General features: G+C 40.5%; 1 protein-coding gene across 1 annotated transcript in view; it reads left to right on the plus strand.

The window, feature by feature from the left end:
• The first annotated feature begins 6408 nt into the window (after positions 1–6408).
• The window catches only part of JAM2 (junctional adhesion molecule 2), a 40431-nt gene continuing 19763 nt past the window's right edge, over positions 6409–27076 (plus strand). Inside the window, exon 1 of the mRNA XM_049835168.1 lies at positions 6409–6575. Coding sequence (XP_049691125.1) covers positions 6521–6575 — 55 coding nt within the window. The 5' untranslated portion in view covers positions 6409–6520. The remainder of the gene's footprint in view (positions 6576–27076) is intronic.

A 27076-nucleotide genomic window follows, 5' to 3' on the forward strand; every position in this document is an offset into this window, starting at 1 on the left:
GAATGAAAGACAGAAACAAACTCTATTCTGTCACTCTGATGAAGTCTTGAATGACAGGAGTAAAATCCTATTTGATACTGCACACTTCATTATATGTCTCTGTTTTAAATTGCCACTTCCTAATCTCTAAATCTTCTTTTGTACAAGTATTTGCAACTTTTTATTCAGCTTAATCTTCAGAAAAATGGTGGTAGAATATCTGGTCCCTTCTTCCACTTGTTTGCTGTTGCTCTGGAAGCACAAGGCAGACAAAAAGCCACCTGGGACTTGTAACGCTGAAGACTGCAGGAGGAGCATGGTCATAGCCCTCTGCCTTTTGGTAATCCTTGGCCAACAGAGTGACAGTGCAAAGCTTTACCCCCCCAGTGGAAATCGAAAGATATCCAAAGCTGCTGGAAATTTCACCCAGGGTTCAGCCGGCATCTCTATAGGCCCTGGACAAAAGCAAAAAACAGAAACAACATTAGCATAGATTTGGGTTTAATTAAAAAGTTCAGTCTTCAAGCTTATTTTTGATTCATGCTGGTACAGCTGGCTCACATCTGTAATATCATTTCTCTGTTTACTACAGTATATTTACTTGAGGCTTCTGTGAGAGGGTAAAAACCCCAGGTCCACTCGAACCCCATGGACTGAGCAGAGGGCCAGCTGGGGGTTACTCTCAGCTGCCAAACATGGCCCTGTCAGCAGCCTCGGGGGACGTACAGGCCTGCTGCAACCCTCTCAGCTAGTGATCCCTCAACGTCAAAAGACAAGAGCCTGGGAAGGGTTTGGCTGAAGTCCAGCAGCTTTTAGCGTGTCACAACACTGAGCACATTTGTGGTATGGAGAAGAGATGATTAACAAAACTGTCCAAGAATAATTACAAGGTATCAGTCTTCATAATGGCCTCTGACTTTCAGGAAAAACGTGGATGGTATTTTGTAATGGGCAGAAAATGAGAGGTTGCTCTGAGGCAACAGGAACCCCGTAGTTGCTCTTATGCCATAGTATGTGACCCAACAGTAATGCGTAAGTGACAAACCATGACGGTTTATTGCCCTCATAAGCCCCAAAGCCAGCTCTGAGCTCATTTACAGATTGCTTCAAAAGCAAAACCAGCTTAAAAATTCCTGCCCCTCCCTTTGTCATTTCTCACTGCTTACCCTCTAGGTAGGCAACTGTAGCACAAAGCGCTGAACACTAGATCACTGAAGTGATACGAATTGCAGGATCAGTATTGCTGCAGAATTATGTTTTATTTACGTTATTTCAGTGACCTGGCTTAAAGTACAGCTTTGTATACTCGTTTTCTGTGCACAAGCGAAGTGGTAGCAGTAATCCATGGCCAGAGGCAGCAATTGCCTTAGAAGACAAGATGGTGTGTAACTGCGTCCTAAGAGCTGTACTATTCATGCCACCATGGAGCAGCAAAGCATTTTAAACACTGTGGCAAAATAATTCAGAATCTACCACCAGCAGCATCGTGGCTAACACATTGTCCACTGTTGCTTAGGTTGAATCGGGAAGTGTCCTACAATGCCATCCAATTTGGTGGCTCTTTTTTAGAAATGTAGCTTTGATTGCTACTGAGCTGTCTACTCAGCGGCAGTAATCTTGCAAATTCAGTTGAAAAAAAATGGCATTAATACTGTACTTTGCAAGTCAAAGATAAAATTATACAAGACATTCCAGAAAATGGAGGGGGGGGATTCACAGAAAAAAGCTGCTGAGAACAAGTAATCTGTATTACTATTATATTGTTCTACCCTCACATTTTGTGGCTTTCCTGGTTCAAGTTTGGCTGACACATTAGATATGAAATATTTTAACAGTCTGATAGAGATACAGTGTTCTATCACAGCGCTCTAGTCCATTTCATTATAGCAAGGCAACTATTCTATGGCATACTTTGTCTTTAAACAGCCATCAACAACAGCTTGGTGGAAAAAAAGAATATCTGAAATTTTTTTTTGCTTCTTTTCTCAAAACTAAACTCGCTCACAGATTTCTGTTTCAAAGTACAAAACAAGCAGATAATCTGCTAGCTAAATCAGATTTTTTTCCCAGATGGCAGTTAAAGCAATAAACATGAAGCAGTGAAACAAAATAACAAGATGCCACAGAAGTAGAAAGGAGACAAGGCCTACTCTAACTAGGGGAGTGGATAGCCGTGAAAGCAGTAAGCCAGAACATTATAAAAAACTACGTGTGGTGATAGTTAAAATTGCAAAAGAAAAAAATTATCCCTTAAATTGTAGATATCGGCCTCTCCACACACTTACACATGGCTGCTGACAATTCTTCACAATAAAGATCAAGACTTTCAAGCTGATAGATTCAATGTACTGCAGGCTATTGGTATGGGCACAACGAAAAATACATAGCACATCGATCAATGAGTTTCAGAAAAAAGATTTGTGACATGGAGCATGAAATATGTATTTTGGTGATTAAACTAGTTAATTAAATGGAGTCTGTTTTAGCAGTTTTACAAAAAAGATTTCCATCAACTTGTCCCATTGCCGTGCCCAGAATCACACCAGAACAGACACTCTACAGCTGTGTGCTCCCGTCTTCAGCACTTACTAGAACAAACATATGTGACAGCAATTTAGTGTGCCTGGAAAAAAGATGTGTACAGAGATTTAACCCACAGGCTATGGCACTGAGTCTCAAATGGCATCTCTGACCACCTCAAACATAACGTTTCTCTTTTTAGAAAAATGAAAAAATCTGTTTCTTCTTCTTTAAATATGGAAAAATATTCAAAGATGTCTTCTTGATCAAAACCTAAACAATATAAATTCCAATAGGAATCAGCCCTCCGAGTCTCCATATAAATAAAGATACGAGTATGCTTACGCACAGGAGTGCTTTTTTTCATATGTCTATTACTTTCTCCCTCAGTGGCTCCAGGTTCTAAATCTTTCCCCCTGCTCCTCTCATCATAACCAGGCACAGTCATCTGCAACCTTGCTGGGCTACATGCTATTATAGATCAGCTAAGACACACTAAAAAGTTTCAAGAACAATTAACTTAGGAAAGCACAGGATGAAAAGGGAAAAGTAGTGCAGAACTGTTATCTTCAATGCTTTTACTAATGTTTGACTCTGCAAACAAGATATGAGCTGCTCACAGATCATCACACATCCATACTACCTGCTTATCAACAGAACAAAAAATATATACTTGCTTACATGAAATTAGGGTTACACTACTTGATCTACTTAAATTCAACAAGTAAATTTGAAATATGTCAGGTTTATACCTTTTTTTTTTTTTTCCCATGGCGCTGCAAGGATGAGCATTCAGTAGCTCTCCCATGACTGTCTTCTAGTTTGGTATGTGTAAGCCATGACAGATGAGTGATTACATAGGAATGAACGTCTTGCTCTTCTAAGTGTTAATTAAACAGTTCTCTCCTGATAGCGCAGTACTTTTCCCCCTATCCGATGCATGTGTTTGAGAAGAGGAATCCTAATCATCTTACTCTCTTACCTAGCTGTAATGTATTCGAGTATTTACATTGCAACACCTTTGTAATGAAATTTAGCAGTTTTAATTTGTTGTACTGATTTTTTATTATTATACTCAAAGTTATTCTAGAAATCAGCATGCAAGGTACAGAAAAATAAAGCTAGGGCTATTTGATTTTGTTCCCCCTGCAAAAAAAACCCTATTTTTGAGTGGAGAAATCGCCAAAAGGAATATTTTCTTAATATAGGTTAACTTCTCTGTATTCTTTTTTATCAACCTATAGCTAAAAAAATGAAATGTTCCCAAAGTGAAGAGTCAGAGTTTCACCTTATAGTTTTTCACAAATTTTTTGCAAATTATTTTTCAAAACTGTTTTTTCACAGAACTCTTTAAAAGAGTGATGGTACCATAATAAAAGAAGTAAACTTCTATTGTTAGAACACATTATCATCAGTACTCCACATTTGCAATAGCAAGTTTAATTAAAAGGAGGAAGAATTCCACTGCGATGTAAGAATGTAGATTTATCTAAAATATCACCTAAAGAAATGAGGGTAATCTTTTGGTTTATGAATTACTGAGACCATTAAGAAGCATCCAAGTCTTGAAATAGTGTTGTACTTCCGCACAATTCTTAAAGGCTTTTCTATACAAAGAACTTGACTAGAATAGCTATTACAAAATAAGATAGGTATTCTTGACCAGCATTCTTTGTGCAGATGTTAATTATAGACTATTTTTTTTATTCTAAATAGGAGTCTCTATGGAAAGCTCTCCAAGAATAACTGTTAAACTGAGCACCTCGAGCAAATTCTTCCATGCGCGCTCTGTGTGCCATTTAATGAAAATATTTTTACTACGTTTGACTTAAAAAGATTAAAAATATGTATAGCAGCCTTGTGCGCTTCTAACCAAGTACTTAACAGTACTTTCAAGAATACCATTGTTCGGCAAAGTACATACAGAAGAAGTATATATATTAAATGAACTATATGCATTACAACTACTTTTCCAATAATTCTGTAAATGCATTCAGAATACTTACTTCTAATTGCTGCAGTTGTATAAAGCAACCAGAGAAACCGTGGTCTCGTCGTTGCTGAAATAAAAGAGGGGAATGCAAAGAAATGGTGAAAGTACTGTGATACCATCCTAGAAAAGTCAGAGAAATGTGGGGGGAGACAACCCTGTATACCTGCAAGAGAAACAGAACAGTGAACAGAAAAAAAAAAAGGAACTTTGCTATGACCTCATGCTTATAGAAACCCTACACATTTAAGAGGATTTACTGTGGTGTAACAGTCATGTTAATGAAATCCAAATTAAACCCTGTATGTGAGTCTATGTATTTGGGCAATTAGAAACGAATGCTTACTGTGGTGGAAAAGCCACTTTACTAATCCAAACTTCATCCCATCGTCTAATGGGATACCTTCTCCTCGTGATTAATCTCTTCATTCCCCTCATCAATTAATTGTCATTACCTCAGCTTTAGTAGTCATCCTATGAGCTATCCCTTAATTTAATTCCATACTGCCATTTCTTAACATTCTCCATCTCTATACTTTTTCCACCAGGCTCCTCCTGTATATTTAAAATTTATGTCAACATGGTGTTTCTATCACCATGTGGCTTTAAACAGTAAAGCAGTCCTACTGAAATCAACGAAACTTCGTATATGCTTAAAGTTATGATGTGCTGGGCCACACAAAATAAAGAACTTTTCTATTGCCTATGGGATAGTTTTGATTTTATTAAATGCATGTCATCATTATACTGGTAATATAAACTGGACCTGTATATGTATGTATATTTTTTGCAGAAATATTACTTGTATTCTGTATACATTTTTGCATGTGAAAAATAAGCTAAGAAGATTTTGACATAAAGAGCATCATGGCATCCTACTTCTTTGGTCTCCATTAAAACAGCTGTTAGACATTTTATTTATAAATAATCTTTCCTCATTTTGCTAGAGTCTAACAAAATATAGCCAACGTTGCTGTTCTGATTATCAAAGAAATACTTGCGATAGTCTTCTTGTTATAGAACCGTATTACATCAGTGGTAATGTATTTTTAAGATGTCGTTAGAAACTATTCGGATCCACTACTATCTGTCACGATGAGTAATTTTCCTTGATTCATAAATTAAAGGGCCATTACACCTCCTGTACATTAAATCAAGACTCTCCCAGACTGGTATAAAGTAATAATAAAAGAGGCTTTGGAAGTCACCGTGTCGTCCGTCTTCTTTCTGCTGGTTAGCGGTCGCGCCCTGCGGTCGGTGGGATTCTGTCCACGCCAGCTGCACAGGCACAAGGAGTCACTGTGACTTTGTTCGAAGTCCGCAACTTAAAACAGCGCCTCATCGTCACGTTGCTCTTTTCATCCGGAACACCTAAGTTTTTGTTTCGTGATTTCACCGGGTTATTCCTACTTCCACCCCAGGTGGGTTTGGCTTCGAGAAATGCACCAACAGGGACTATGGTCTTCTTTGGGAAGTTCAAGCTTTTCGTAATGGAAAGTTTATTCTGCTGCAACAAATGTCCTTGAGTTTAAAAATAAATAAATAAACCGGAGGGAAGAGCTGCTGAATGCACTACAGAACGCAATGCGATACAGCTCCGGGATGCGCGGGGGCATCGCTCTGGCGGCGGAGCAGGAGGAGGCGAGCCAAGCGCCCGCAGCGGGCGCGGAGCTGCCGCCCGCCGCGGGTCCCCGGTGAAGGGCGGGCGGCAGGCCGGGCGGGCACAGCCCCGCCGCGGTGCCCTGCGCTCGGAGCCAGCGCGGGGCGGGGAGGCGCCTCCTCGGACACGTTAAAAGTTTCGGGGCGGCGGAGGGCTGCCGGGGAGGCAGAGCCCAGCGGGCGCTGCTGCACCTGCTTCACAGCCGCCTCCGCGGGCGCCCCCGGCCCGCCAGACGCCGCCCCGTTCCCCCGGCCGAGGCGAGGCCGGACCGGGCCGGGCCGCCCCCCCGGCCGCGCCTTACGTCCCACCGCCGGCGTCGCCCGGCGGTTATTAGCCGCTGCCGCCGGTGGGGAGCGGCCGTTGCCGGGAAGATGGCGAGCCGCAGCCTCCGCCTGCTGCTCTTCGGTTACTTGGGGGTCCTGAGCTGTAAGTGGCCGCGTCCCGTCGCCGTGGAGCGGGCGTGCGGGCTATCGCGTACCGCTCCCTCGGGGAGCGCCCCGGCCGCTGGGGGCACGGGCCCGCCGAAGCGTGCGTGCGTGTGTGTGTGTGTGTGTGCTGAGGGGGGAGGGCTCGGCCCGGGGTCGCCCGGCTCGACCGCCCCCTGTCCCGGCGGCCGCCGCCCGGGCCCGGCCCTGCCGCGCCCCGCCGAGAGCCGCGCCCGCCCCGCGGCGGTGCTGCCTGGCCCGTGGAGCCTGCGGGCAGGGCGAGGGGAGCGGCGGCGGGATGTCGCTTCCCCTCCCTCGCCCCCGGAGCGAGAGGAGCCAAGTCGTGTCTCCAGCAGCGAAATAAAAGCGAACAGGGGGGGGTGGGGGGGGTGCGCGCTGATTATTTCCATGTGTCTCATGTTTTCACACAGATGTAACCTGTTTAAGCCGGGCCTGTTTCAGCGCAAGCCCGTGGCTTTCTGCAGTGGCACAAACTTTGGGATGCGGGCTGCGTAGTTTGCTTTTATGATGGCTGTTACAAGATGAATGAGCGAGTGATGGGAGCATCATTTTTTCTTTTGCCAGCACTAGATGCTGTAGCTCCAGAACAGACTTACGTTTCCAATGTTTTTATGGTCCTATTGTCTAACTTGTTAGAAACAAAATGGGGGGGAGGGTGTTAAAATAAATTGGTAAAAGCAGCCCCACCCAGAAAGCACATGGAAATGAGTTAAAAAAAACCCACAACAACACAACAAACCAGATGCAAAGCAGCAGCGAATTAATATACAGTGTTAACAGTGCCAGTTGTGTGATAAGGCTGTCACTTTCAGATCACATCTTGCTGTGCTCCTGTTTTATGCTTTTTATGTCTTGCTGGTATTTTAGGGAAAGAGGCTGTACGTGGAAATAATGCTTTGAAAAGAATTATGTGGCACAGTCTTGCACCTGGGACCAACCTGGGACAGATTCTCAGCCTGTCATTCCTCCTCACCTAACAGAAACTTGTGTGTGTGGAAACTACTTTTTTGCAGAGGAGGGATGAGTCCTGCCAAGGAGAGACTTGAACTGACGCATGTTTATTCGGTCTTTGGTTTGCTGGCAGTTTTTCTTTTCCTCTCTTTGCTTCTACGAGACCTTATGGAAATTTGGGGCTATCAGATGAGCAGCTAACACAGACTTTCATATAGTAAATAGTAACAAAAATTATTTTCTTTGATCTTTTCTCCTTTTTTTGTTGTTAATTGCATGGGTATATCTGAGCAGATAAGGCTGCTGAGGTTTTTTTGGTGGCAGGTTTCAGTGTGTTCAGGCTGCTCAGCTTTCTGGTTAGTTGTGTCTGTTGGCAGTGCAGGCTTTGACCAGTGAGGAAATGATAGAGGGTGGTTTGGAAGCAGTGCAGTAGATCAAAGTCTGGTGCCTATATTGTTGTCAGACTTGCATTTTTTTTTTCCTCTTCCTGTCCCAATTCCCAAGAAACACCAGGTGGGGAGAAAGTTTACCAGCAAGGTGCTGATAAGAAGTCCTTGAATGAAGAAAGTGACTGTAGATGGGTGTGCAAATGCTGATTGTGTGAGCCAGAGGAAACCCAGGCAGAAATCCAGGCAGTCGGGAGCCTGCTGCTGCTCCTGTGGCTGGAGTATGTTCACATGAACAATAAGACTGAGTAATACTGGCGCCCAAGTCAGACATATGGGCTAGGTGGTCTCTTATGTGGGACCCTCATGCTTTGGAGATAGTGGGGAATGGGCAGAAACTAATGAGGAAAAGAAAGCAGTGGTTAATACCTGAAGTGTGTGAGCATTATATTGTGAGGCAGGTGCAGAGAACTTGCTTGGTAGTTCAGCTGCAGAAATTAAGAGCTGTATAAGTTGGTCACAGGATGTCAGCATAGCCAAGAACAGTGCTGAGATTGCTTTTTAGCAAGAACCTACTAAGAAATACTAATGACCCACAGAAATGGTGGTTTATCTGAGTTAAAGCTTTTCTTTCACCTTTAATTTAGGGAAAAGTAAGGGAGTTGGAGGTCTTCAATCATATTCTCCATCAGCATGAGCTCCTGAAACTGAGGTTGTCTGGAAAGTTTTAAAAGGTACCACGGAGTAAGACTTGTGAGCTCTGTTGGCAAGACAGAAAATGTACAGAAACAATTGTTATTAATCATCATGGCTACTCTGGATGAGATAGTACGTACTGATGAACTGGCCTTTTTGTGAAGCTTCTAGGTGTGATTTTTCTTGCATTAGTGTACATTAGAAATTAAACTTAAGCTAGTGATGCCTGAGGCAAACCCAGTACAATCTATCTGTGTGAGGACAATGCAGAGGCAATAAATAGTAGTCTTACAGAAACACTTGATAGAGCTCACTGGGGTAGTTTGAGCAATAAATAAGGTGAGGCTTTGTTTGTTTGTTTATTTTTGGCTTTAAAATAAACACTCCTTAGTGCTCAGGAATCTTTCAGCCAGATACAGAGGTTCTGGACCAAAAAAAGCATTTTGTGCCTTCCCCTCCACCCCCAACAAGAAATCATAAAGCGTGACTGCATTGGCTGTAGGAATTGACAGTGGAAGTCTTTAAACAATGCTTTCCTGATTATATGTGATGTACAACTGATGTACTCAAAATTGAAAATATTGTCAACCCCCAGTCTTCTGTTGAACCCTCTTTGCTGGATTAACTTGGTAGGGATGATTTCTAAATCAGAGTCCATATTCAGGTGAGATGGGATTTCTTAAATCTATAAGACTGCATACTTCTCTAGTAATATCTATACAACATAATACTATAAACCAGAATACCTGTTCTTTGAAGAGGGAGTGGGGGAAGAGACATCAAAGGAAGGTTCCTTCTCTTGCTGTTTTAGTTGAGAAGTAGTCTTTCTTTGCTGTGGGCTGCTAGTGGTCTACAAAGCTGCACAGACTCTTAAGACACCATAACATAGGCTGTGAGATGAGAGTAAGCTTCTTAAATATAAACAAACAAATGAAAATTAACTGCAGAAAAGCAATGCTTATTTCTAACGTTCAGCCTAACTTTTTTTGTTTATGACTGTGATGATAGTGCACAAGATATCAAAATACTTCTAAAACATAAAAATTGAGGACTTGATTGGAAGACCTTCCTGTCTTTAAAAGGGAGACATGATCCTCTCTCTAGCTTATGTTATAACCTTCACAGTTTCACCCTCTTGCTTAGATCCTCAGGGCTCAGAAGAAACTTTGGCTGTGAGTTATTGGCACGTCTCTCAGAAATCATGGCCTTCGCTGCATTTGAGTAAGTCTCACTATTGCCCTTAAAGCTAGGTGTGCTACTTGGAAGCATCTCTCTGAGAGGTCTTAGCCAGAAGCAATGCTCTTCTGTGGTAAGGGCTTTGTTTCTCTTCTTTCTCTCTCCAGCAGAGAGGAGGAAGAGAGAACTGGTCCCTTGCTGGCCCTGCGGTATCCTTAGTTCAAGTTACTGGCCCCACAGCCTGCTACTGGATGTGCAAAACTAAAAATGAAGGTGACTGTCTTCTCTGACTACATACAGGAGGCAGGAAGTGTAGCTGGAAATGTCACAAGACAATCACAATTCCTCTTGTTTTCTTCTGTTTAAAATGGATGTATGCAAGTGGAGGACTTGCTTTTGCTGTCACTTGGCCTCTGAGGTCCTGTTTTCTCAGCTTTAATGTTGCAACAATTCTTTGTTCATGTCACTGGACCTGTATTTCTGGTAATTGTGAATACCATAGGGCATCTGGCATTAATAATGGAGTTAAAACTACCACTGTGATTAGCAGATCTAATTGAGCCTGGATGAGGTCTTCTCATTGGCTATTTAACTGAATTACACAAAGATATTTTTGTGATTGTTTCCTGTATTATACCTGTATTTCCTACTGCAGTCTGTTTTGGCTGCAATATGGTAGCTGCCAGGTTCTGCTGCAGAAACTGACTGATGACATCACATGATTAGGTAAGAACTCGCAAGTAGTTTAACTTTGATTTCATCTCTTCTCTTTAGCTGACTGACTTAAGAAAACATCTGGGATCATCTTTTGTGACCTAGAGCTACCAAACTTGTCTGCCTCCACTGACTAACCCCAATGTTATTGGGAGTGTGTGCAGACCTATTTTTAAAGAAGTGAGCTAAAAATGGTAGAGAAGGCTTTTACCCTTCCTCAAAGGGTGCCCCAAGTGCTTCAGCTTCTGTCTCGTGACCACCAGCACTTGAAGTCCTCTTCTTAAGTATGGGAGAATCTTCTTGTGCAACTGATATTAAAAAATTCCAGTTTTCTCATCATTTCACATGAGTAAAATAATAGTGATATTTCTTCACTAAAGGTGGACAGTGACATGCATGTGAATCTTCTGCAGTAGCAGTAAGCAAGCTTCCCTTGTCGTGGGGGGTGTAGGTTTGGGTTGTCAGTACTCTTGGAGGGGTAGAACAACTAGTAGTTTAGTTCTGAAATTGGGATTTAAAAGTTTATGTATGGTATGATCTACTAAGAGTCCTTCAACACTCAAAATGTCATCTTTCTGTTGGAGCACTTCTGAAGACAGTCTGTTTATCATCGGTTCCCTTCAGCTGGCAAATACTTTTCTCAAAGTAAGTCTCACTGTCCTACTTTCTGTCAGCAATGCTAGACGTGACTCCAGTGTAAATGCTTACGTAAAGGAAGATTACTAAGAAATGTTCACACAGCCAGAAATGTTCACATTGCAATATAAATATCTTGTATATCAAAACAATTGAAGCACAAGGTGGACATTTGTATTTGTCATATTTGCCAGGGCCATATGGAATGGCTAAATTAAGGTTCCCTTGAAGTTATACAATGATGTCAAACAAAAAAAAATTGCTTACTATAGCGTCCCTGTGGATGTATGCAACTTTTTTTTACATCTTATTGCTGTTTTTTCTCATTTGGCTGGTTGTTTGTTTTTTTTTTTCTCCACCATAACTTTGCGGCACTTTTGCATGTATGTGGGAAAACATATGGTTTGCAAGTTCTTACTTTCTGGTTTAGTGGCTAATTTACAATGGGGTGAGCACTTTCATGGAAACTGAGTGAAATGTTATGTGGAAGCTGAAAGCGATTAATTTACCAGTAATTAATTCTATTCCTGTTAGCTCACCTTCCTCCTCCTACACTCCCCCCCGCCCCCAGTTTTGTAAAGCTAGCTTTGTTACAGTTTTACTTTCTGGCATGTCTTTTCCAATTCCAAGTACTTTTCAAAGAACTAACAGTTTTAACAAAACATTTGTGCGGAAGAGCCTGTCATCTTCCTCAAAGTGTTGTGCGTGACTGTGCTGTAGTTCCACCACAGGAAGCTTAAAGCAAATATTATGGTGTCTTGTAATCAAGACAAATTATTTGTTTCCTTCATCTAAATACTGTGGGGTTTTTTAGGGAAATGAATATGTATTTCAAAGAATGAGACAGCAAATGAAGCTGGAGGAGCATTTGGATGATTGCCAGGGCTTGCACTCACCTGTATTTCCAAATCTGCTTTTTATCTGGAGGGCTCCAATGAATTATGTCACCTCTATGCTCACAGTGTATCGTTGAGCACTCAAATGCTTATATAAAATTCCTTAAACCAGGCAGAAGGTGAGCTTGACAGCTGAACATCTGGTCCTGTTCACTTGTCAGTTTCTAACATATGCTGGGAGGTGAAGGAGCTTTTGGAGAAGGAAGAAGGGGAAAATAGCCATTTCTGAACAACAGCAAGTAAAACAACAGTGGTAGTTGTTGAACCACCAGTAAATCTGAAACCCTTCCTGGTTAATAGGAATTAAAGCAGGCATCCAGTTTCTCTCAAAAGATTATTTGCTGGGGAAGACATTATAGAAAAATCTGGTAATAAGCCTTTTTGAATGCTTGCTTTTTACAAGTTCAAAACTTAGGAGTTTTCAGTAACAGATGGGAAGATCAAACTTGCATTGAAATAGCTACAACTTGATCCTGGCTGTTTAAAAAAGTAAGACATGGTCAGACTTGAGCTGGAAAGGACAGACCCTATGGGTATGAAGTTTCAATAGATATATTTACATAACTTTTGTTTGGATTAACTTCTTAAGGGTTGAACATGCTCTCAAGCCTGTCCAAACCACTAGATTAGACTCAAAAGGAAACAAAACATATTATCATCTGGATGGAAAGTGATGTATTTATAGGGTTGTTTTGGTACCAGATAATGTTGACAATAGGGGCTTTATTTGCTGTTCACAAACTGCTAGCATAGTACTTGGAGGTGATGATGGAACATGCATTCTTGAGAAGTGACTTTTGCTCAAATTCATATAATAAAGAAACCAAAATGATTATGTATTATATCTCAACCTGCAGCAAGTGCCCAGTATGAATTGAGAGAAATTCTTGGGGGTGGTATGCTAATGACTTGTGTGTATTGGCTAGAGCTGGGTTAGAGTTGGAGAAGTGTTTGTGCTTAGCTTACTTGTCTGCATATTGTGTCCTCTTCTGTTTACAACCAGAGTCTGAATACATCTTATGTGAGTTAGACAGCAGTTTACCACTTGAATGTATAGACAGTACTTATCCCTGGGAGGCACTGGTTCATAACTGAAGCCTTCTAGTAGCTTTGTCTGACAAAAATGAGTAAAAATATCTGTAGAATGTGTGTGTGTTTAGGTGCATGTTATGGCTAGCTTTTGTGCTCCAGTACCATTTCTGTTTCTATAAAATGGTCTTAAAAAGTAAATATTGGTTCTTTGCCTGTAGACTGTTGAGCCACCTAAACTGATTTGTTTACCCCTCCTCCAGTCTATAAGCTAGTCAACCACAAAGGTGAGAAATTCTCTCTCAAACATCTGGCTTGTGGTTTGTGGCTTTTGTTCGTTGTACCCTTGTGCCTTATTGACCGGGTTTTCGGGGAGTGTGACAGGGCTTTGTTGCCTCTTTGGCACCATTCAAACTGGTGGTGGTGAGCACTTCTGAAACTGGGTTTCAAGCAAGCTGTCCCATGTATTTTATTTAATAACGAATTGCTATACTTATGTGTTTGGGGAGGCTGCTTCCCTGCCTAAATACAGAAAACCTAGAGAGGGCACAGTGGCTTTGGTGTGCCAAGACCTGTGGAGGGCTGCGGGCTGGGACCCCCTGCAGGTCTGGCTTGAGGCGTTGCTCCATGGTGTCAGCTGGGGCGTTCCAGCCGCTGTTTTCACGCTGCAGAGCTTTGCTGGGTCTAATTGACTGGTGTTAATTAAGGTGTTAAGCGTGCTTGAGAGCCCGAACATTTTTAAAATGTAGACTGGGGGAAAGTCAGGCCCTGCTGAGAATAAAGCACTTAGCTGTCCCATGCTATATGAAAGGGATGTGCGTTAATTAAGTTAACTCGAGTTGTGCAAGTTAATTCTAAACAGAATATATGTCTGTAATAAATGTGGCATGACTGAAGACTCTTTAAATGCTGCTGCTGCTGAATTAAACAAATTTTAACAAGATGTCTTGCCAATTAAGAGGTTATATGTCAAGATCTGGAAAAAGGTATAAATTTCAGTAACTTCTAACAGATAAATGCATATATTTCGTTGCCTGAGACTTAGGAGATTATAATTAATCAGTGACTTACACTGCAAATAAACAACTACAGCTTGTTTTGGATGTTTGCAACCTCTAACTATAGGAGTCATTAAACAAAGGAGGATTATCTCTAAAACCGAAGTAGTAGAATATCAAAGGAAGACATAATTGGTATCTGCTTAGCACTGTTCAGAAACAAAAATGCATGCTAAACGTTGCTGGGTTGAGTTCTTCTGTTGTGTGTTGTTGGTTGGGTGGGGTTTTTTTTCTGTGTCGCTGTTCATCCCTCCATGCTTTTCTTTAAAGAACAAACATGTATCACAAGGTTCTCCTTGGAAGGTGGGGAAGGGGTCTGTCTCTCTCTCTCTTCCCCACCCCCCCCCCCTCTAATGTCCACATAAAGTCCAATTAAAAGATCATTAATAGTAATGCTTAGATGTTGGAAGAATTTGTGTGGAAAAGGTCTTTATCCTCCGAGAAGACTTAGTAGCTTTCCATTTAAATGTCAGTAAATATTTTTATGTAAAAGGTAAATGTTTTATTTTTAGCCAGTATTTGAGTATTCTTTGTATCTTGCAATGAATGCTGCAGGTGCCTTCTGTTCACCAACATAACAGTCCTCCCTGGTGTAATGTGATTCACTGATGTCATAATCACTTGAGAGGTTCCTGAAAGGAAAAGCAATATTTTAATATTGAAATAGAGCAATACAGCATCTGAAAATGTAAAAGAGAGGGAGGGTTGGGACAGCCAGGTGGTAGTAAGGGCTCATGAGATTTTTATGATGCTGTTGTAATATTGGAGTGACTAGTAAAGCAAAGAAATTCAGACACTCCAAATTCACTGGTAACATCAAAGTTGGTGCCTGGGAGAGGAGGTAGAGAGAGGTCACCAGATGTGTATCCATAGTGAAGGTATGCTTAGTCATCAAGAATCAACCCTTTGGGCTTTGTTAGTATATGGTTGTGCTACTTGCCATACAGTCTAAGAGGTCTACATAATTCCATTTGTAAGTCAATTGCGCTTTTTTTGCCTTTTTTTTCCCCCCTTTTCTAAATAAGTCATACATCCTGGACCTCAACTACTGCTGTTTGAATCAAGTAATACAGAAGTCTTCTGAAATGTATTAGGCATAAAAAGTAAAAGTGATTCTTCTTTTTCTATGTGTTCAGTTTAAGTGTTGTTGAAATTATGGCTCAGGGGTACTTCCAGAAGTTAATGTATTTCTGGCACTCGTCTTCAGAGCCTTTCAATAAATAATGTTCTAGGGGATAAAAGTCATCTGGGAAAGCTGTTTATCAACAGGGAATCAGCACCATATGTAGAGAGACTAACTAAAATATTTTCAGCTCTACTTTTCCCCTGTCACTGCATACTTTATTTCTTATTTCATTCATGTTCCAGTTGTATCTCTAGCTAAGCCCTCAAGACTGTAGCAATCCACACACAGATGCTGTTAGCTTTCCAGCTGTATTCAAATTCTTAGCCCCCTTTCTTTAGGGGAGGAGAAGGGCGGGAAAACAGACCTACAAAGGTTTTGCCCAGTTGCCAAGGAGTGCAGTGGCTTTCTAACACAAACAGCTTTTGGGAGAATGCACTGATTTTTGTGAGAGAAGAATGAAGTGATGTCTCTTTATAAGCATTTAAACTTATTTAAATGTTATTGAAAGCTTTTGAAAGCTCTGTAAACAGGGAAAGAGAAGGAGGATGGCCAGTTCTTGTATGTACAGACTTTCAGGCGCAGAACATTTTTCTTGCGTTAAAGCAAACTTAATGTCTTCTAAGGAACATCAAAGCCGTGCAGAAGGGTTTTTTCTAACCTTTTTAAGCTAGTCTTCTGTCCAACAAAAAAGTCATAGAAAACTTATATTTCCTTATGAAAATGTTGTAAAACTTTGACAGATACTTTGTCTTCTAGTAAAATAATAGAACTGAAAAGAACAGAATATCTATACCACAATCTACTAAACCCAAAAGATTGTTTTACACTTCACTTTGGAAAGCTGGGAATAAGTCAGTATTTAGGATCAGCCTAGCATGTGATAAACTCTGAACATAACTGGTTTTAACGTAATGTAATTGGGGGGGCGAGGGGGAGCAAGTTGAACTTGGATCTTATTGGCATCTTAACAATTGATGGTATACATCACTGTACCTTCCCTCCACCCCCAAAACAAAAGAGGAGCTTAGAGGTGGAACAGGGTGGGCGAGGAACAGAGCTGCTGTTGGTTACTGAATCGATGCTGTACCTATGGATTCCAGCAGAAATGAAACGTTGCAAGAAGTTAACGAAATACTGGGAGGGGGTAAGGAGAAATTTGCCTTTCTTTTGAGGATGAATTAGCTCACGTTGCATGAATACAAAGAGAAGGAGAGGGACAAATTGTAACTAGAGAGAATATCAGTCAAACTAACAGTGTAGCTAGTGTGTCCAATATGTACATAAAGAAGTTGACTGGAGTCCTAGTAACCCTGTTTACAGGCATACTATTTAAAATAGTATGTCCAGTATACGTGTGTTAGTAACTTAAACACCTTCAGGTTTGGGGTGGGACTAATAATCTGAAAACTAGAAAAATTAGCTACTGCATCATGTTGCTGTTAAGGCTGCAATCCTGCACCATTGTGCTGCATTTGAATACCTTATAACTTTATGGAGCCCTGCTGAAATCTTGTACATAAAAATGTGGTATGAAATCTGATTATTTTAGATGGTCATTTGTGGTGACGGAAGGGTAGACAGTCCATGTTCTTTAGCTGCCTCTGCCTTGGGATGGGAAACACGTGCTGGGTGGGCAGGTTGTATCCAAGGAAGTTGCTATGGCTAAATGTGGCAAGGAGCTTAGTTAAGAAATCAGCCTATTTAAGTAGAAGATATGTGTCGACTTGGCTATGAAGAGTCACATATCTGTAAGGTCTGAAGTGGATACTCCTTCTTGTGAAAGAGTAATTTTGTCTTGCAAGGAACCTGTTCCTTATCTGGCCTAAACCAATACCTGGCACTTGTAAACATAAACCATAAAAGCTTATGGGCTTATTTTACAAAGGCACTTTCAGCAGAACTGTTGAACTTCTACTCACTTGGTGACGAGTTCCTCTTCTAGAAGAGAAATGCTGGTAGCAGTCTATTATTCAACAAGCCAGCTTGTTCCCTTTCTTGATTTCTTGACCACTCAGCTCTGCTGATGCTAGCTCTGTACCATCCAGGCTCATTGCAAGAAGCTCAGCCTTGCAACAACAGTGCGAATAAATATATAAATGTGCCAAGATCCTCTTATTACTAAAATACATTGTTCTGTGAATTTAGAGCTGAACTCTGAAGACCTTATTTTGTGTTTGGGTTCCATGTGATCACAGTGCTTAGGCTGATGTGCGTCTGCCTGTATAATCTGTTTGCCAGCGTAGTCCTTTGCCTGTTCTTCAGTCATCTTTCTTAAAAAGAGATCCTTAAACTGAAATTAGTTGACCTGAGTTGAAGGAGCACAAACACCTTCAAAGTGATATTATTTAGTCTTATTTCTAAAGGAAACTTCAGTTTAAGCAATAATAGTGTCACACAAGTTTCTAGAGCATCAGTATCTCATGAGCAGTTGGTTATAAAAGGAATATGGGCAGAAGCAGGCAAAGCAGATGGCAAAACAGTAGTTTAAAGCAGCATATATGCCTATCTGGGAGTCATGGTTTCATGAAATGTGTTGCTCTATTGACCCTAACAAGGATTCTGGAAATGTAATGCGTGGTTTTGGATGATATCATATCTTATCTGCACTGCAGAGTATTCCAGATATAGCCATTTTAACCACCAGACTTTTAAGCACAAAGTTGTACTTCAGAAGGTAGTGACCCAGGGGGCTGAATCCTTAATCAGATATGGTTCATTAAAAACAAACAAACAAAAAAAACCCACCAAAAAACAAACTGATGGATTTAAAAAAAAAAAAATTAAAGAATTCTCAGCTCTACATGTTCCTGGTACTATTTCTGTCTCTGAACTGCGACTAGATTGACTATGTAATTCTGACCGGATTATTTGTCTTCCATACAAATCATTCTGTCTCCTGGATTATTTTTTTGTTGTAGTTTTACAGCATTACAAAATTGCTGACTTTCTTTTTGTTTCATTTTTGTGAGAGTGAAACAGCTGATACTTTCTTAGTTCAAGTACCTGCAGACGAGATCATCAAATCCTATAACATGAAGCAGCAAAACAGTGAATTGTGAATGTTAGCTCACATACTGAGCTTTCCCTTCTTCTGATGCAGAGCAGCAGAGTATTTCATTAGTGATCCTTACCCAAATATTCTCGAGGATGTGGCTCCTAACACATCTCTTCTGTTGAAAAGCTGTGATGATCACCAAGTTAATATTTACACTTGATTTAAAAATAAATAAAGCACAGAGTTCATCTATTATGTTTATTCCTGTTTCCTGTGTAACTTTCCAGTGTTGTTGTTCTAATGTTTTCTAATCTGAATACCCATATGTTGTTTTGCTTGTGTAGCTTTTAATGTGATGAAGAATGTAGTGCGGTTGTTTTGGTTTGGTTTTGGTTTTGGTTTAAACCTTCTTCATGCCCTTTAAGGAAAACTTGGCACCTATTATACTGTGACCTATTGTTCTAGCTCTACCTTCCGGAGGATTTTTTCTAATCCCCCTTTTCCTTTAAGCCTGGAAAATATCTCTTTGTTCTAGCTCTTCTTGAAATGTATCAACCTTAATTGAGTTGAGGGGGTGGCTTCAGTCTTGTTCAAATGTGCCAGAAGGTGCTTCTATAAAATTTGGTATTAAAGAACTAAATTATCTATTAAAGGCCTGTAGAATTAAGGCTAAAGATATGCATTTGTACTGTAAACTATGATGTTGATTGAAAGTAATAGTCATCAAACATGACTGTTAGCTACTTCTGGCAGGAAGAGACTATTGAGCAAACTTGGCAATGCAAGAGATCATGTGTGAAGAAAAATGGGATGAGCTAATTTGGCATTTGCATTTGGATTATTAGGAAGGGTTCACCAAATTCTTTTGGCCTGGAGAGAAGTGGTCATCATGTTCCCAGCTCATATTGGCAAAGAATCTGGTCTGTAGTCTGGAGAAAGAAAGTTAAAAAGCTAAGTTCAGTGCTGTTTATCACTAATAGGATGCAGTCCTAAAATTAATGGTTTGAGTGAAATTTGTTCAAGTGAAAATACTGTCACCACCCCCAGTTATTGGAAACATCTCAGAAATCCCAAATTCACAAAGCATTGCACAAGGCTCTTGCTGAGTATTTGTATTTAAAGAGCGTCCTACTGTTTTTGGAAAGACTGATTTTTGTTTTTTTAATGGACACGCTAGCTAGAATGACATCACGGTATGTCTCAAAATCAGCAAAAATTGAATGGGAGAAAGCCTGTGTGACGCCCTTTTTAAAAACTCACCCGGGGGAGTTATTCTTCTATCCACTGCATATTAGTATAGAAGAATATTCTAGGTCAATGTGTGCTTCAGAGAGAACAATTTTATTTATTTTTTTTTAAATGAATGTATTTCAGATGTATCATCTGCTTCAGTGGGGGACATAAGACGACAATGCTGACTTGGCTTTGATGGTTACACTTCGCTGAAAATGAGACAGTTGGGCGTAGTTGGTCAAATTAGCTATCCTACCTGCTACTTAGGATCTGTTTGCAATGCACAAGTCTGGTTAGTTAGCTACTCCTATACCCTTAGAAGCCAGAACTTAATACGTACTCATATGTACTCATCCTCTGCAGTGAAAGCACTTTGTAGAAATGCTAAAATTGGAGCATCTTGATGTTCTTCCTAGCATCTGGAAACATGATCCTACAGTGAGCGAGCTTGAAAGACTTCACTGGTTCTGAATGAGCAGGGACTCCAGTTTCATATGGTGTTTACTGGAATTGTATCTAATGCTGGTTGGCACAGTTGGAAAGTAAACTAAATCTGCTTTCAGGCTTTTTTAGCTAAGTCATGTGTGTATTTGTAGGTATATAAATGAAAAGGATAAAAACTTTCAAGAAGTCATATCAAATTGCTTGGCAATTCCAGCAAAAGTCATGTAAATGTTGTAGGAGATTTCAGAGATCTTTATCTTGAATTGTGGGCCAGAATGGTTGGGGGGGACTCTGGGGGGTGGGGGGAATGCTTGTTTCTTCTAGTTTCCGAATTTGCTTGTGTTTCAGGGCTGACTTTATGGTTCACGTGAATCAGTATAGTACTGTGGACTTCAGAGGAACATGCCAGTTTGCACTGGGTACCTAGATTTAGGTTGTAAATTTAATAATCATTTTACGACAATTGCTCTAGGTGTTTGCACAGGCAAGTGTTTTGCTGAATTGTTACACCCAGTAATGCAACTGCAAATATGTTTCTTCAGATCACTGCTGTAGTGTGTGATATGAGGTGGGTGGGACAGCAGTGTCAAGGGGCTTCTACTCCATAGCCTATTCTCATGGTCTTTTGAAACACGATGGTACTAGACACAAGTTGTCAGAATCCTGATGCATCTTAAAATAAGCAACAGCTGAAGCAGCTATAGGCTTGCACTGCATTTACAAGCTGTTTGTGAGCCGCTGCTGAGTTGCTGTGGAAACCAATGTTGAGCAGGACTGGGAGAGGGCTGGAAAATAGACTTTTTTGTGAGAGCCTGACTAGTTTAAAACCCCATCCCCCATTTTCAGAAGCTCCCTCTGTATTGCCACGGAGACAAGAAGAGTAGCGGAGTTTTGAGTCTTGTAAAAGTGTGAGCTATAAATATTTATTTGGTTAATAGCATATGCTTTCTGGATTGTCTCTGTTGGAATGAACTCTATGCTACACTGAACCTTTGCAAGCTGTGAATTGAAACTGTTCCTCTCTTCTGTGTGAGTAGAAAAAGAGGAGCCCCCTCCCCCCCCAAACTTTGAAGGGAATTAAATTTTACATTTTGATTATTAATTATATAAAAATTAATTATAAATTTATTTTTCCCCAGAATTTCCCACACTGTCTCATGCAGTAATCTTTTGTTGGGACTGCTGAAAGCACTTGGGAGGCTGTTCCATTTATTTGGAGTTGTGTTTTGGTGTTCAGTTTCTTCAGAAAGGCTGACCTAAATAATCTCTTCCTTTCTTGTCCCATTCCACTTGATTTTTATTCCCTACTTTCTCCTCTACAAGCACTTCCAGTTTTCTGTTTCCAGGGCCAACTGTCCTTGGGGCTCTGCTCTGAAAGGAATCATTAACATGATCTTAAACTCTTAGGACTGCTACTGATAACTTTAGATAATGGGTTCTGAAAACTTGAGTCTCTTATTACTTTTTCTTTCAAGATTTTTTTTTGCTTAATTTGAAAGTTAAGAATAAAGGCACCATCAGCTGGTGTGCTAGCCTTCCAGATTGCACTGAACAGTATACACAAAGCTGAAAATTAACTCATTCTTAGGTTAGCAGTATAAATGAAAACGTCTTTGCTACTCTGCTCTGTAGTTGAGGCGTTTAACCCAAGAACTTCGTTCCCCTGTGAGACTGAGAGCTCCTCCAATCATCCAATACCAGCTTTTAATACAGGTAGAAGTCCTGCTCTTAAGTCACTTTCTGGCAAAGCTTCTGTTCCCCTGTTTAAATAACTCCTGGCTGGATGAAAATGCAGTTCTGCATTCTGTTTCTCATGTGATTTCCATTACGAAGTTAGAGTTACTGAAGCCGATGAAAACCTACTTTCAGCAACAGATGAGTGTGAGGGATTGTTTTTATTTTTATGCTACATCTAAATAAAATAGTGCTTTTTTTGTATTAGGCTCTAGACCTCTGGATATGTAATAAATAGTAAATCCAAGAAAAACTATTGAACGTGAGCAGCTTGGCCATTTAAACTCTGTCATTTTAGCCTAAGTTTTGGGGTTTTGGGGGTTTTTTTGTTTTCTTCTGAATCAACCTCCTGCTAGTCAGGTTTTTCTGTTTGGAGGAACCACCCTAAAGTACACTTTAAGGTGACACCTTGTTTTGGTGCAGTAGAGGTCCTGCAGGCAGGATACCTTAAAATTTAACTGGTTTGTCTTACTTGAGTGTCTGTAGATAATTTTTTATATTATTATTATTATTAAACTGCTTTTGCTCTTAATTTGAGATCTTTTAATAAAAGAAGGTGGAGAGAGTATCTGCTGACTTCCCAGCAAGACACTTAATGTGTATGTTATATATCTAACCAGTCTACCATCTGGATGCTGGCTGTGTTATCAGCTTCAAATGTATAGCTCTGCTCAGGAGAGCAGAGTGGAAGCTCACTCCATTGTGTATGGCTCTGAGCCTGGGCTGGAAGGGGTGCAAATGCCTTTGGGTTTTGGGGAAGTTTATTTTGGTTTCACTGGGGGTGGGGGGAAGTCAATTTTGTGTGTGTCAGTCAGCTGCAGAGGTGGAATTTAAATTTTGTAATAGCTGCCCTTCCAAAAGAGAAGCCAAACCAAATACGGGATTTAGCTGTTTTCTTCCCCCCACCACCCCAGCTCTTCCTTTGCTCCAAAAACCTAGTCCATTTCTCCATGAATAAAAGATCTGTCAGGAGTTAGGAGATGGCTTATATAAAAGGAGGGGAGGGACAGGTAGCGGGTATCTATGCGCACAAATTGTGGTTCATTACAAGGCTTTTCATGAGATTATTAATAAATCTCCTTATGGAAGAGGCACTGCCTATAGAAGTTAAGCTGTGTTACACTGCCAGTGAGCTTTTATTCCCTGCATCCCCCTATTCTTTGAACCTTCTGAGTATCTAAAAGCCTGCTGCTTCTGCTGTACCTCTGTCATTCTCAAGAGTCAAGACGAAGATACTGCATTTCTAGTACTGTCTATGGAGTGAAAATAACTAGCCATATGTTTTTTTTTCCTGGTGCTTGAAAAACACTACCAGCATAGATACACTAGAACAACTTCTTTGTAGTGCTGAGAAACCAGCAGTGCATCTGCTCATATTGAGGAACAGTTTTCCTTATAGTTGTAAGGACTAAAAACTTAACATCCTTATAAAAAGCAGTTTCTTCAAGCTGCTAGAAAAACTTTTCCCATTTGCCACTGATGTAGGGTAGCACATGTGTACATAGTGTAGGATCCCTAGGTTTTCTTCCTTGATTAAAAACATCTGCAAGGTCTATGTCCTAATTAGCCAGTAAGAGTGCTAAAAATCTTGCCATGTATTTCACATCATGTTAAGCTACTCTCAAGAGCTGTATGTGTTACCACCAGGTCTCAGAGACCTGCAGCAGCTCCGGGGTCTGAACACTAAAACGCTGTGTTTAAGTCTAGCAGTTTCCAAAAACACAACAGAAGTGCTTCTGACAGCTACCACATACGTAAAGGGGCGTGGCTGAGGAGTTCCTTTTGTGTTTTAGATTCCTTTAGCTGGTCAGCCAGAAAATGTTCCTTCTCTTAGGTTACCATCCTTTATGCAGTCAGACTATGCCTATTAAAATACACACTTGCTCTCCATATCTGGGCTTAGATGGGTTTATTATTCTGACCCTGCAGACACCCCCCCCCCCCCCCCCCCTTCAGACTACTGCCTTATTTGTTTTCTGTGGCTGAAGATATGCAGGGTTGTTTTTTTGTGAATCAGATAAACTCTAGCCAAAGTAAATCCTGTTCTATTATTATTCTTTAAGATTCAAGAAATTTTGTAACTCGAGATAACTGAAAGACTGAAGTTGAACTTTTTTTTCCTTTTTTTCCCACGATGTGGGATAATTTCTTCTAGCCCTTGTCCAAAATTTTAAGTCTTAATGCCATGTTTATGTTAATGTTTCCTTAATGTAGTTGGGTTTACTCCAGTTACTTCAGGCTATGTTTTGGTGCTTAAATCACCAGTTTCGGAGATTGGTTAAGGACTCTGGCCAGCACAGGAGGCTCCTGCAGAGGCTGTGAATGCTCCCAATCTCTCTCCAGCATGTTTGCTGGAGGTTAGCATTTACCAAGCAGAACTGATGGAAGATGAAGGCTGCTTAAACACTGACCACTGACAGCAACGTGGCTGGGAAGAGTGGTGGGTCTGAGCTCTGGCTGCCTGTTGTTAACTGCTGGAGTTAACGTAGTCTAGTGTGCCAGTTCCATCATGAGTAGGGCTGGTAGCCTTTTGGTTTTAGCAACCACATCTTAGACTACTAAGAAGAATGGGAGTTAGTCATGTGTGGTTTGGGATTTTTGTTTGTTTTGGGGGGTTTTTGTGTTTTTGTTTTTTTTTTTTTTTAAGATGTTTCACAACTAATTCTGTCCAAAGGTAGATAGCGTCTCCTCCCCCTTCCCCATTTATGGACCACGTAATCTATAGAGTACTTCTCTTAGGAAAAAATATGGCAACAAGAGAACCAAAACAAACATGAGTGTTTAGATGATGGGACTGTGGCAAAACTCTAGGTATCGTTTAAGTACCTCATGGTAGGTAGTTACATAGCTGCGAAGTCTGCATCAGCATCTAAGCATGTCACCGATGATTTATCCTGAGGTGGTCACATGTTTGAAGGATGCTAATGCCAAACAGATGTCTGGTTTCCTATTCTCTTTCAAGGATTTCAGTAAGAGAACTGGCTTCATTATTGCTTTATTCTTGGGACATCAAACTTCCTAAACTTACAGTATCCTCTGAAATCCTTTGTTAAGCTTTGTTCTAGACCACCTGCTATTTAGAACTTGGCAAAACAAATACCACAAGACTGCTTTTTCTCTTGTACTTATAACTTTGTTTTGATTCTGTTCTCATGTAATTTCCTCCAGGCACACTGTTTCCTTTGATTTGGTTTGACTAATATGCTTTTCCTTAATGATTCCTCCAGCTAGTAGTATCGGGTTACAGCTGTGTAAGTGATTATCAAATGGAAAGTGTGTATTTTTGGGGTTTACTTCTAAAGAAATGAAGTTACTGACATGTAAGAGTAGGGGGTTTTTTTTCAGTCTGTATAAAAGCATTTGATGAACAGAAAGTTTACTAGTACAGTAATAGGCAGTCTTTTCACTGTTGCTCTTTATATGGTGATTTAAAATCCAAAGCTTAGATCTTGGACTCTGAGTAATTGGCAGAGGCAGTTCTAAAAGGACATTTTAAGGAAAAGATGCTCTAGCTTTAAAGAGCTCTTCTGTCTTTCTGATTGATTGGAATATATAATGGTTTTAATTTGGTCAGCTATCTCTGCAACACCTTAAGTTACTGTTCAGACTCTACTGCTTCTTGAAGAGGGTCATCTATGTGTGTGTTTTGTGTGTGTGAGGAGGAGGGCTGTGTGTATGTTGAACTTATTTCTTTTTTTCTGATTTATTTTGTACTTCTTGTGTATTCTGTAAATCCCTTGATGCAAGGGGAAATATCGAAACTGCAATTGCAAGCTCCCAATACAAAGTATGCAATGTAATTTTGTGATAACTTCCATAGTGAGAAGTAAGTACCACGATCCTGCCCTGGAAGTCATAAAACATGTTTACTTATTGTGGCTTCTAGCTTATGAATGCTTAGACCATGACAGTGAGCTGCGTGACAACTGTATTAAAGAGGAGAGAGATTTCCAGGTCCATGAAACAATGAATGTAATACAGTGGTGAACTGCATGCTTTTGATGTGTTTTGTGTCCAGACAGAGAAGGTTGATGTGCCAATAATTTATAAATTGCTTTACCCACACACTGGAGTCCTAGAAATGCTTCCTACTTATCAAGTGTTAGCTGCTGTCAGAGCCTCAGAACAAAATGTTCCTCCCCATCGTGAACACATGAAGGAAGATGTTATTTCAGTAGATAAACATGATTTGTTACCTATTGGCATATAGGATATGGGGGTGGTTTCTGGTTCTAGAAACAACGTGGTTTGGGTAAAAGTCAAAAGGTAATTTTCTTTCCATAAATCTAAATAGGGCTTAATACATTAAAAAGAAAATGACTTAATGACTTCAGGCTTTATTCTAGACCAAGCTTGGACAAAAACAAGGAGATGGGCTCTGTATGGATACGCAGGAGTGTTGCAAAAATGAGTGGTTTAAACCGCTTAAAGAATCACCATCAAGGGTATTAACAAAAATTATTTATAGGAATTTATAAAAGCATGACTTCAGAGTTTGATGGCAAGATTCACTCTATTACTTAATACATGGATGAAACAAAATCAAGTTAGAATAAAACTAGAATTATTTATACAGAGACCGAAGATGCAAAAGGGTAAGAGAGAAACATACAAGAAAAAAACAAGTTAGAATTGATTTTTTTCATGACTTGCACAGAGATCAGGGATGTGAAAGGATAGGGGAGACCCTTCTGTTGAGTCATGAGGTTCAGAGAAGACCCCCTTGCTTTCTAAACTCCTGATGGAGCTTAGGGGTGGCTGGATCCACTCCTAGTCCCAGACTAGGTTCATTCACAGTTTGAGGTGAATCATAGGATTTAGAAAAGGCAATATTTATACTATACTTGCTATAGGATACCCAGGTTAATTCACACACGCATGCACACAGATACTAAGAGGGTTATATATATATAAAAAAATGAAGCAATGGTATACCTGTTAAAAATTCCCCTCAAGTTCAGTGAACATATTCACATCAATTGTCTCAGCATTTTTCTCAGTGGGCAAAGGGTTGAGCCTCAAGAAGCAAAGGATACCAGCCTAGGTGCCATCATCAGCTTTTGGTGATGGTCATCTGATTTTCGCAAACTCTTGAGTTTGCAAGCTCTGAGAGGCGTCCCCCCCAGAGGGAGATGCTGGTTGCAGCCGGCTGCAGTCCAGGAGAGCTCAAAGGGCCTCACTTAGGACAGCTGTTTACAAGTTCACGAGATGATTGGCTTTAGTCTTCAGCAAATTACTGGAATTCCAGTTGCACTGATACCATTTTCACATGAGCTGTGATCCAGATAAGGAAGGCTCCAAGGCTGTCAGGGAATAACCAAAACCAGATAAGGAATGCTCCAAGGCTGTCAGGAGATGACTAATATTCCTACTCCCATATCCCCACCTCCACCAGGCAACAGGAGTC

The sequence above is a fragment of the Accipiter gentilis genome, chromosome 32, assembly GCF_929443795.1.
Source record: "Accipiter gentilis chromosome 32, bAccGen1.1, whole genome shotgun sequence".
NCBI classification, from domain to species: domain Eukaryota; kingdom Metazoa; phylum Chordata; class Aves; order Accipitriformes; family Accipitridae; genus Astur; species Astur gentilis.